The sequence below is a fragment of the Nanorana parkeri genome, unplaced genomic scaffold (genome assembly GCF_000935625.1).
Source record: "Nanorana parkeri isolate BGI_ZX_2015 unplaced genomic scaffold, ASM93562v1 scaffold90, whole genome shotgun sequence".
NCBI classification, from domain to species: Eukaryota; Metazoa; Chordata; class Amphibia; order Anura; family Dicroglossidae; genus Nanorana; species Nanorana parkeri.
The window spans coordinates 1,574,774-1,586,807 of record NW_017306358.1 but is presented as its reverse complement, the minus strand read 5'-3'; the positions used below and the strand labels follow the sequence as shown (position 1 = coordinate 1,586,807).

Below are 12,034 nucleotides of genomic sequence, written 5' to 3'. Positions count from 1 at the left end.
ATGGTAGGGAGTGGCAGAATTGCCCGGGCGGGGGGGGGGGGGGGGGAGGGCAGCATTTGTAGCTGGGATTGGGCTCTGGCACCTCATCACTTTACTAAAATCATTAGTCTGTATTGTTTTAGAAAAAATTTCACATGACACTAAAAAAAAAAAGGGTTTTGGTAATTGGTACTAGCACTCGGTCTGGAAAAAATGGTATTGTGCATCTCTATCTATCTATCTATCTCATTCTGTCTCTTTCTCTCTCTCTATCTATCTTTTTATCTATCTTTTTATCTTTTGTACTTGGAGTAGTTTAATAGTAATAGGGGTCTAAAAACTGTTCTCGCACAGGCCATTTGGGGTTTTTGTCTAGCCCCATTTCTTAACATCTTATACTGTATGTTGCTTTGTAAGTAGCAGATAGGGGACCTTGTTACTAAGTACTAGCTGAGCTGAGTAACGCCAATGCAGGGTATTAAATCATTATTTGGCATGTGGAAGGTACAGTGAGGACCGTAGATCAAGCGAGAGAAAAGAAAGCAAGCCCAGACGCTGCTATTACCAATATAAACCAATTTAGGTTTTACCTTTGTTTTTACAGTGAAACTTAGCAATAATTTGTTTTTGTGGTCTCCAATATGGGAAACAATTCTATTTTTTGTTTTTAATTTTTTGTACAGTTTATGGGATTTAACTTCAGAGTCTTAGATACACTAAATATATTGTGAAAGAGTGGTAATGCTACTGAAGGGATCCTTGTACCATGGCTTTTAACGTGTATACTCATTTGGAGGTGAACATGTTACCCTACTTCTCTGTCTCACTTGGCCATCAATGACTTATAAATTATTAATTACCTGTCACTAACTGATAAACATAATGGGAGGGAATGATCTAATATTCTAGTAATGAAACCCTCAAGCAGCACGATTACAGTGAAATCCAGAATGTACATGTGCACATTTAATTGTGCAAGGTCCGCTTTTTAAGGCTGCACTTCAGGAATTATCTTTTTTTAACTTACATTGTGCTAGCTTGGTTAAATGTAATTATCCATGTGTCACATCCAGAGAGCTGCTGGGGATGCCGAAATTCGCTGTAGTAGCCTGTATTACTTATAGTCAGTACTGTCCTGTTCCAGGTGCTGTTGGATCGACTTGTGGCCTGTACACTGAACACAGGGAGCTGCTCTCTCCCATACCTCCACCATTCAGTTGTGTAGGTGATCATCACACACCTGACCAATGTATCCCCATTTATTATCTGTGGGTGGTGAAGCGGCGGCAGATGGCGCCACCAGAAACAGCATCGTGTAGAAAGTCACCAGCACACCGTCTTCTTTGAATATAAAACACCTTTTATGACGTGTAATTAGGGCTGCAACAACTAATCGACATAATCGATTATTGAAAAAGTTGTCAACTTTTTCAATAATCGATTAATCGGCTTCCGTTTAGTTGGCCCTGTTCACGGCTTCCCACATGCTGCATGACGCACCTCCTCCACACCTCACACTCGTCGCTGCCAGGCCCGCATCCACGCTCTACACGCCGCACCGCCTCACACTCATTTTATCCGATTAATCGAACTTAATAATCGGCTAACTATTCGATTTTGAAAATAATCGCTAGCTGCAGCTCTACGTGTAATAACAGACATATCACAAGTGGAAGTGTGACATTTTGGGGCCACACAGGGTCCCTTCATCGGGATGTGAGGTCCCTTTATCACATTTCCTGATGAAGGGACCTTATGTGGCCCTAAAACATCACACTTCCACTTGTGATATGTCGGTTATGAGATGTCAATAAAAGTGTTTATTTCATAAAGAACATTAGAGATGTCTCATCGCACTCCAAACCGACATATCACAGTATGTAGCCGCACTGGGTGCTGAAGTGGCCAAAGAATGGCACCATATAACTAGAAGAAGTTAATGAGGTCACCAGCACAACCGAGGTTCACTTTATCGATCATTTTTTATTGACGCTCCAAACGTTAATAAAAGATGGATCGATAAAGTTGACCTCTGCGTGCTGGTGGCCTCATTACCTTCTTCTTATTCATAAAGAAGACTGTGCGCTGGTGACTCTCTCCTCTCTCCACCATTCAGCAAACTTTTTTTTTTTTTAATGCAATCTCTAATTGGAGGTGGTGGTGATCGTGACATCACCCAATAATTGCCCAATAAGAGAAATCCTTGTATGCATTGAAAAAAATACAAAACATTTTCTGCATGGCGGAGGCATGGAAGCAAGAATCTCCCTGTGTTCAGTGTACAAACAACAGGTCACTTCAGCAGCACCCGGAACAGGACAGCACTGACTGTATATAGCACAGGCTACTACAGGGAATTTCAGCATCCCCAGCAGTTCTTAGCTTCAAGTGGGCCCCTCTCTTTACTGAAATGTAATGAGCGCTTAACCCTTGAACTGTGGGGGTAGCCTGACTGCAAGGGTTATGAAACATTTTTCCTGGAGTTCTTCTTTAAAAATCACTAGCAGAGTGGAAAAAGGATAAATAAAATAATTACATTTTCTTCAGCTTCTGTAGTACAAGGGGTAATGTTATCTTGCCAACGAGATTCTGTGAAATGGTGAGTGCTCCAAATCTCATGAGAAGACAATGCAGCACAGTGCTGGGAAATTTGGAGTAATCTACATTTCCGAGATCTCGCCAGAAGGAGCAGAACGTCACCTTCGCCTAGGCACTGCAGGTGGACACTAGGGGAAAAGGTAAGTATACTCTCTATTGTCTGCCCCCTACTGGATTTCAATAAGCGAGAGGTTGGGCATCAGGACATTAGACAAATCAGTCAAAAATTCTGTACTGAACCGTGTTAGAGTTAAAGGGACTCCATCATGAGGGATTATGGAGGCTGCCATAATAAATGCTCTCTTTGAGATTGCTAGTTCCCTGTTTATCTTGGTGTCGGTTTGGCGTCAGTACTGTCTGAGCTTTGACCTGGAAAAAGTATAGAGATAAGGAATTCTGACACTTTTCTGAAACTCATTTAAAGAGGAACTCATTTAAAGAAAAACTGCTTGTTTTTCTCTAGGGGCCAGAAAAAAAGATATACTCATCTGATCCTTGGTCCTGCAACGGTCAACACTCACCTCTCTCCCCCCTGCTCCGATGATGGAATGTCCCTTAGTGTACTCACATCTAATGCACTTGCAATAGATGTGATGATGTCATTGGTCCTTAGACCACCGGAGCCTGGGGGAGAAGAGGCGTGGGGACTGGTGAATGTGTCAGACGCCGCAGACGGAAAGGGGCGAGACACCTCTCCCCATGTGCAACGTCAGCCACACAGGCACCATGGGAGGACAGGGGCCTCTAGGACGCACTGGAATGTAAGCCGGCCGACTCCCTGCGTTCAGGGGGCAGGAGGGGTGTGGGGTTGTATTGAAGTAAATGGCACCACAGCCGTGCCCCCCGCCCACAGTGCAATCGCCCGCACCCGGAACGCAGACATATTAGTGCCTGCATCCCAGTCCAGTGCGATCTGCAAAAATAGTGCTTGCAGCATTTTTGCGTATCGCACTGGACTGGAACGCAGGCACTAATGTGCTTGGGTTCCGGGTGCGGGCAATCGCACTGTGGGCGAGGGGCCTGCCTGCGGTGCCATTTTCGTTGGTAGATCTCATTGAGCTTGTCATTTGAAAAGTAGATCTCCAGGCGAAAAATTGTGGGCACCCCAAGACCAAACAAGCACGTAACACTTGCAGTGCTGGGGTAACCCCACTGTAGTTGTTAATTTTTACAATTCCAGGAGCTCCTCTTTAAAGCTTGCTTGTTTCTGCTCTGTGATTTAAAAGTACATAAATCAGAGACAGTCAGGAAACTAGTATTTGTAATAGAAGGCCAGCAATGGCAGCCTCGATACTTCTCTCATTCATGAGTCACTTTAACATGCTCAAATGCAAGGACTGTTTGTTCATTTGTATCAACAACTGCTATTATGAAATTGCTCTTATGTTCCTTCTGTTACATAACTTTTTTTTTTTACATATTTAGGTAGAAATGGCAAAACTTCAAAATAGTTACATGGCACTAGCAGATCAGATGAATCTTATTTTGTCTAAACGTTTGTGGTATGTCATGATCGAGCAGTTCTTGATGAAATATGTGTGGAGTGGAAGCGGCTTGGTTATGGTTGCTGTGCCTATCATCACTGCAACAGGTTTTGCAGATGGAGGTAATGTCTACATTCTCTTATTACTTCAGAATCTAGTACAATGTAGACCATGTTTTTTAGTTTTCAGAGTACATTTATTGTTGTCACCGCCAGAGAACATTATACATATATTAAATATACACATATACATCTATGTTATATGTTCTGTTATGCACTGGAAATCTTTAAGTTAAAAGAGAACTATGGGGTAACCTTTTTATCCCAAAGTTCTCTTAAGGGTCACGGGAGGACATATTCTAAAGTCCTCGCATGACTCAAAGCTCAGTACAGTATTTAGCGAGCTATTGCTCACTATATACTGAGATCGCCACAGCCGGTACGGAGAGAGCCACTTGGCCAGTTTCTGACAACAGGCGTCTCTCTCTCTCTCCTCACCGCTCGTCCATCCTAAAGTGACAGCAGCTCCCTCCTCCACCCCCCTGCCGCCGGCTTCAGTACTGCACTTCTCCCCGGATGCCTGCTGCCTCTGCCCATACAGGTGGGGGAGAGCAGCAGGGATCCGAGAAGAAGCTGCAGACTGTGTCGAGTGGCTCAGGATGGAGAGCGGGAGGATCGGTAATTATCAGTGATATGTACCGATCCTCTGTGTGCAGAGCAAACACTGGAGCGATCAGCTGATCACTCCAGTGTTTGTAAATAACTGGGGACACATAGTTATGAATGAACAGGAAGTTATTTATATCGCTTCCTGTTCATTCATAAGTTTCTGAATGGGGAGTAGCGCTCTGTACAGAGGCTTCTCCCCATTCAGAAACTGGATGATAGTAAATATTTTCTGAATGAATGGGAAGCCTCTGTAGTTTCCATTCATTTAGAATAGAGGCTGCAGAAAAAGAGATTAAGGACTTTGTGTCCTCAATTTCTTTTTCTATTTTAAAAGGGAAATATCAGGGAGCTGTTTAAACATCATATGACTGTTCATGAATACTTGTCCAATGCCTGTGTACTTGCATTTTGTAATTTTTCAAACAATAAAAATTTACTTGTGAAAAAAAAAATATTAACAAATAAATAAAAATGATAAAAAAATAAATAATAAAAAATAAATTAATTAATAATACAACACATCCACATAGCTACAGCTCAGACTCTCTGCAGGGAGATGATCGGGAAGTGAGCGAGTGACGGTATGCATTCGCTCACTTCCCGATCTATAGAGCCGACCTGTGACAGTTTCACTGTCACACGTCGGCTCGAACTATGAGGTTGAGTGAAAATCACTCATCTCATAGTTCTCCTTTAAGTATTTAAGTCCATTTAAAAAGGTGTTGCTGACAATGTATTTGAGCACCTGGACAATTTTAGTCTGTAGAGGTAAAAAAATATATTTAGGATCCATTCACACTAGCCGTGGGGTAAAATGCAGAGTTTTATTGTGTGGCTAGTGTCCGCTGGCAGCAGTAAGGCACTACTTACTTCTTTTTTTTTAAATTATTTTTATTATATTTGGAGTGTACAAACTGTACACTCCAATACGTTAAGCACTACAATGATTGAGCGGTGACAGCGTGTCCAGCTTGAGCTTAAATAGATGCTACAGTCATGTGACACGACATGTGCCGTCACAACACTCCAGGCTAAACCCAGAAAAGTGTCTGTGGCCGCAGAAGATTGACGAGACGCAGGAATGAGGAAGATAAGTAACTGTGAAAGCATAAATATTCTATTGCTTCACAGAAACATGTGCACAGGGATTTTCGAATTGATTGCAATTGTTTTATTGTTTTCAATTTTAATGTTCAATCATTATTATAAATTATTAAGATTTACAGTGAAATAAAAAATTAATCTCAAATTAACTTTTGCTGAATGTTTTGTGTATAGATCACTTATGGGAAGCTAAATCCCAGAGATCTTTCACTGAGCACAGCTATAATTGCCCATGCAAATAGGTTTGTGTGTTCAGGGATGTGAAGCAAGTGAGGATTTTACCAATAACAGAGAGGGAACTTGAATCATCCTGATCGGTGGTGTTTTTCCTCTTGCTAAATCAAGTTTATTATTTTTCTGCTACTTCCAGCAAGGTGTGGGTTATTTATCCTTTAAACCTGTAACAGCCCAGAGGTTCATATTTTGTAATTTACACAATTAAGCTGGCCATACACCTGGCAGTTTCTTTGGTTTAACCCGCGGGCTGTTTGGAAAAAATTGATGTGATTCCTCCATCAACACAAACAGCGCGTCAATTAAGGAATCGCCGATGTTTGTATTTCTTTCTGACAGGTGCCGCTGACAGCTGTCAGAATACCCGATCAGAGCGGACAGCTCAATGGATGCCGGCTCTGATCGCACAGAGATTTTCCAGCCGGCTCCTTCGATCAGCTGATCGAGGAATGCCGGCTGAAAGGGAGCCAACAGCCCCATACACTGGCCGAAATTCGGCCAGTGTATGGGCCCCTTAACCCAGATGAAGTCATGGACAAATTGCCTTGAAAATTGACATTTATGTTAATAACATTGTAGGACAGGTTTTCTGAGTTCATACTTGTAAAGAGTATTTACTGTAAAAAAACTGAATGTTCTCTGATCTGTTTAATCTGTAGATTTAGTAGATGGCCATAGACATGCAATGGTGAGTGAACGTACGGAAGCCTTCACCACAGCTAGAAACCTGCTGGCTTCAGGAGCGGATGCAATTGAAAGAATTATGAGTTCATATAAAGAGGTACCACAAAATATATCACCTATAAATGCATATATACCTGATATATCTTTTTTAGGATTTTTCTTTACAAGCATAATCAGCCATGACATTATAACCACTGAGAGGTAGGCAAGCTGGCGGACGCAGTGTGATGTTTGGGCAATGTTCTGCTGGGAAAGCTTGGGTCCTGCCAGTCATGTGGATGCTACTTTGACACATACCACCTACCTAAACATTGTTGCTGACCAAGTACACTTCCAAGTACTCTTCATGGAAACGGTATTCCTGATGGATAATGCGCCCTGCGACATTGCAAAAATGGTTGGAGGTGTTGACTTGGCCTCCAAATATTCCAGATCTCAATCCAATTCAGCATCTGTGGCATATGCTGGAACAACAAGTCCGATCCATGGATGCCCCACCTCGCACCTCGCAACTTACAGGACTTAAGGGATCTGCTACTGATGGCTTGGTGCGAGATACCACAGCATACCTTCAGAGATCGAGTGGACTCCATGCCTCCACGGGTCAGGGCTGCTTTGGCAGCAAAAGGGAGACCTACTCAATATTAGGTTGGTGGTCATAATGTTATGGCTGATCGGTGTACATCAGCAGAGGAACATGCACAGCTTTGCTTCTTATTGGTGCATACGCAAACCTTTGTAAATCATGCATAGATGTATGCACAAAGTGGGGCTAGTTTTTTTTTCCCCCCAGATGCAAAAGTTTTGACTTTTGCTTTAGTGGCTCAGCCCATATATGTTTTCATATAAGGGTTGTAACTGACTTTGTAGTTTGAGGTTTAGTGCCTCTTTTCTACAGGTGATAAAACATTCAGTACATTTCTTTTAAATCCTATTTACAGGCTGCATTAATAAATACATTGTAACAATATTGTTGTAGTGCGGTTGATTACTAAAACAGTAGCTGCTCACTCAGCAATGGGAATGTTAAAGGAGAACTATGGGGTTAAGTCTTTTCCCCATAGTTCTCCTTAGGGTAACGGGAGGACACAAACTAGCGTCCTCCCGTCACCCTAGGCTCAGTATACCGCGAGTTGTAGCTCGCGGTATACTGAGACGCCGCAGTATACTGCGAGCTGCTGCTCGCGGTATACTGAGACGCCGCAGCTGAAGCGGTTCCCGACAATTGTGCCGGGATCCGCCCAGCTGCGTGGCTGACAGCTGGCTCTGCCTATCTAGAGGCAGAGCCAGCTGTACCTGCCCCCTCTCCGTCCGATCCACCAGTCAGCGCTGGCGGATCGGAGGGGGGAATCCAGCCCCTCCCCTGTCACGGCAGAGAGCCGTGACAGGATCGAGAGGTGAGCGAACGCCGGTATGTGTTCGCTCACCTCCCGATCTACTGAGCTGACCTGTGACAGTCTCATTGTCACAGGTCGGCTAGAACTATGAGGTGAGTGAAAAGCACTCACCTCATAGTTCTCCTTTAATTAATAAGGTGAAGCTGAATTCACTTTGAATACCTAGTCATAGCCTAGGAAAAAAATCTTCTTTTTATTATCTCTCACATAGGATTGGGTAGTTCAAACTTACAGAGGTTCACTAACATAATATATTCACTTTGTTTAAGTGTATAGCTTGTAAGCCTACAGTAAATCACAAAAGGGAACAGAGCCCCACCTCCGTGTGTAAAATTGTTTGTTAAAATATAAAAAGCAAGGGATATATGTACTCACAAGCAAACATTTTCATCACGCTTTAACAACAAACAAGAGGCCACACTGTCTGCTAACGCAACATGGTATCCCCCCGGCTATGTACCACGTTTGCCTCAGGCCGCAGTCAGCTAAGACTGACGCGTTTCAGGGGCAAGCCCCCTTTATCAGAATCATTATTGACACGTTTCAGGGGCTTGCCCATGAAACGTGTCAATCTTGGCTGACTGTGGACAGTGATGTGATTGGATACCACTTTGGGTTAACAGACCTTGTGGCCTCCTGTTTGTTGTTAAAGCATGATGAAAACGTTTGCTTGTGAGTAAATATATTGTTTTATTTATTGTAATAAACGATTTTACACACGGAGGTGGCGCTCGGTTCCCTTTTGTTTTCTGCGTTCGTGGTCGAAGCCCCAGAGAATTGGATGAGCAGCCTCTCAAGTTTGTGTGAAAAACTGATAAACTGTTGAAAACATTGAGTATGCAACAGCAAGTGGATCGTTCAGCTGGAAGCCATTAGCGCCAAGAGTTAAAGAAAACTGTTTTCCTATAGTAAATTGACCTAGTGTATTTTGTTAAGGGCCTTTGTTCTGATCTAATGCTGGTTCTTTGATCTGCACAAAACCTCAGTTCCAGCAACTTCATACATAAAAAAAAACTTTTGTTTAACACAAATGTTCCTTTTTTACCCTTGGTTAACCCTAAACAGCTCTAATTAATTGATTTTCTATCATTCTCCCCTTATTTTTTTGTTTGCTGATTGTTTCCTTATTTGTTATTTGTATTACTATTGTTATATAAGCTTTTTTTCATTTTTGTTTGTTTCTGTCGAAGTGCAGAATGAATTTTAGGCGCCTTTGACGCGTTCCGATCAGGAGGGGATCCATGCACAGATACTTTCCTGATCGGTTGTGACATCCATGTCCATGCAGTTTTCTCCTTCATCTTGCGATGGAGGAAAAAAACTCACATTATTCGGCCCATGTTAGTGTATGGGCAGCCGGATCTAAGCGGAGAGGTGTCCGACACGATCAGGTCCGGCTAAACACATCTCTGATCTATTTGTTTTTCCGGACCTGGCCGTAGCTGGGGGTAATGGGATGTAAACAGACACCCGTTAATTTAGATCCGGCTGACAGGTGAACCTGATCAAAAAAATCATGTGATAGGGATCCTGCTCTTTTTTTCTGCAATAACAGTATTTGATTTCAAACTAACACTAACTAGGAAAAAACACTTAAAGACTGTGATTAAAAATATTTTGCATTATTTCGTGCTATATTTTAAAATCTAATAGTATACGTATAATATGTTTATTTTCTTATAATTTTATTTTATAGGTTACAGAATTAGCAGGATACACTGCAAGAGTTTACAACATGTTTTATGTTTTCAGTGAAGTTAAAAAGGGAATTTATAAGAAATCAGCGATCCAAGAAGCACAGATACAAATTAAAAATCAAGAAAAGGCAGGATTTCACATAGAAGGGCCCCTCGAAATTAAAGGTAACTTTTTGTAAACTGGTATTTTCTTGTGAACACTAGAAGAAATACTTTCTAAACCCAATTATTTATATTGTGTACTTTAAGGTGTTTGCTGAAATATCCATGTTTTTCAATTACATTGCACTGAAGTACTCAAATATTCCATTGTGTTCTCTGTACAAAGGTCTAGAGAGCATAGTTGATAACATTTACTTAAAACCTATCCTTGGTTTTGCTGTTCACAATGCTGACTAAACTGAATTTTGAAGCGGCTCAGATTTTGTAATGAGATCTGGTTAAAGATCAGGAACTGAGCAACTGCTGATCTGGTAATAGGTCAGGGGGAAAAAAAATCTGCTGCTATATCCGAATTTGTGTTAAAGTTAATAAAAGAGTGCCAAGTTTTATGCAAAATAAATGTTCAATCAGGAATGTGGTAAAAACTGCCAGGGCACATAAAAGATAAAGAATAAGGGGCATATTTATAAAGCAGTGAAAGTGACTTTCTCTTAAGACATTCACTGGTGGTGAATAAGTCACTATAATTTAAAACATTCAGCTGGAAGATTTAACTTGCAGTGAATGTCAGATTGACAGCTTTATAAATATACATTTTAGACACAACTGGTCATTTAATGTATGCAGACAAATCAAGTAGGTTTGCAAATATATTCATTTACATTTTTTGCTTATATCCCCTGAGAGCTGTAATGAGAGTCTCCAAGGTCAGCCAATTTATATTTCCTGCCTGATATCTGGTAAAGAAAAAACAAAAATACAGGAGTATTTTTTTGAAGAAGGAACACTACAGACGTGCATTCTCTACATTAAACAGTACTGCAGAATGCAGTAGAGCCCTGATTGGTTCAGAGTACTGTTTATTTCAAGCACCCAGTTAGTTTAACGGTTAGTATCGAGGGAATTTTGTTCTCTCCCCATACAAGTCAAAAGCTAATAGAGCAGGTGAGCTGCATTGGCAATGAGTTGAAATAGCTCAGAAGCGTCTCATAGTAATGCCAAAAGCACTCTGCATTTTCCCATGGAAGCCCATGCCCATGAGCCCTAAGGATGTATAAAAAATACAGAAATTCCTTTTGAATGTGATTTGAGATTTGAAAGCCTAAAGAAGTTATCTTTGAAAGTGTTGTCACACATTTATTTACAGCTCAATGGGCTCATTTAAAGTACAACTAAAGGCTATTGCCTGACAACATAAACAAGTACCAAATCAAGTTACTATGCCATGCAAACGCTTCATAAAATAAACAATAAACCTCCTTTTCCTTCCCTGACTGAGCCAAATCCTCCTTCATTAGTGTCTCACACAGTCCCTCTCCCAGACACTGGAGCTCACAGTGGAAGGGTTTCAGGAAAAGAGGCAGTGCTGTCAATGCAGAAAGCAGTGACTAGGTGTTGCCAGGTGCTGATTCACAAGGTACAGGCTTATGAAAAAGCAGTGACGATGCGGATATCCACACCCCCTACAACATTTTTTAATCCCATTGTAGTGCAAGCATGCACCTCCTACATGAAAGTCTGTTCTGAATTCAGGGGCAGTGCAGCATCATTGCCACATCTTCACAGGAAGCTGCATTAGGTGGACTTCACTGCCACACTCAACAAATATTTATAAGCCTTTGCAGGAGGACTAACTGTAAATACATTGTTCTACTTTAACAAGGCAAATCAAAGTTACTATTAGCAGTCATTCTTAACTGATCTTTCAGTGATTTGACCTGAATACACTTTAAAAGAACCAGTCATGATTGGATTTATGAGGTAATCTGAATGTTCATTGATCTTTTATTATAGTTTTACTGTCCTATGGCAGAGTTTTAGTTTGTTACTGCAGCTCATCACTTCACTTTTTACTTACTTCAACATTACCGGGAAAGAGTCACCTCCTTCAGTTATGACATTTACTGTCTTGTCTACTGCAATACTTATCCTGCAGTTATGCCCTGCCTACAAGCTCCAGGATCAGCTTGGAGGTTTGCGAAGGATTCAGATTGCTGTATTATTATTATAATACAGGATTTATATAG

At 41.5% G+C, this 12,034-nt stretch overlaps 1 protein-coding gene across 3 annotated transcripts in view; it reads left to right on the top strand.

Annotated features, from left to right (window-relative positions):
- ABCD2 (ATP binding cassette subfamily D member 2) overlaps nt 1-12,034 on the top strand; it is a 35,426-nt gene that overhangs the window by 2,831 nt on the left and 20,561 nt on the right. The window contains exons 2-5 of one of the 3 annotated variants that reach the window (XM_018552522.1): nt 4,003-4,188; nt 4,852-4,873; nt 6,733-6,848; nt 9,845-10,010. In XM_018552522.1, the coding sequence (XP_018408024.1) occupies nt 4,003-4,188; nt 4,852-4,873; nt 6,733-6,848; nt 9,845-10,010 (490 nt within the window). Of the gene's footprint in view, nt 1-4,002; nt 4,189-4,851; nt 4,874-6,726; nt 6,849-9,844; nt 10,011-12,034 lie in introns of all 3 variants that reach the window. The other 2 variants (XM_018552523.1, XM_018552521.1) reach the window with 2 other exon arrangements.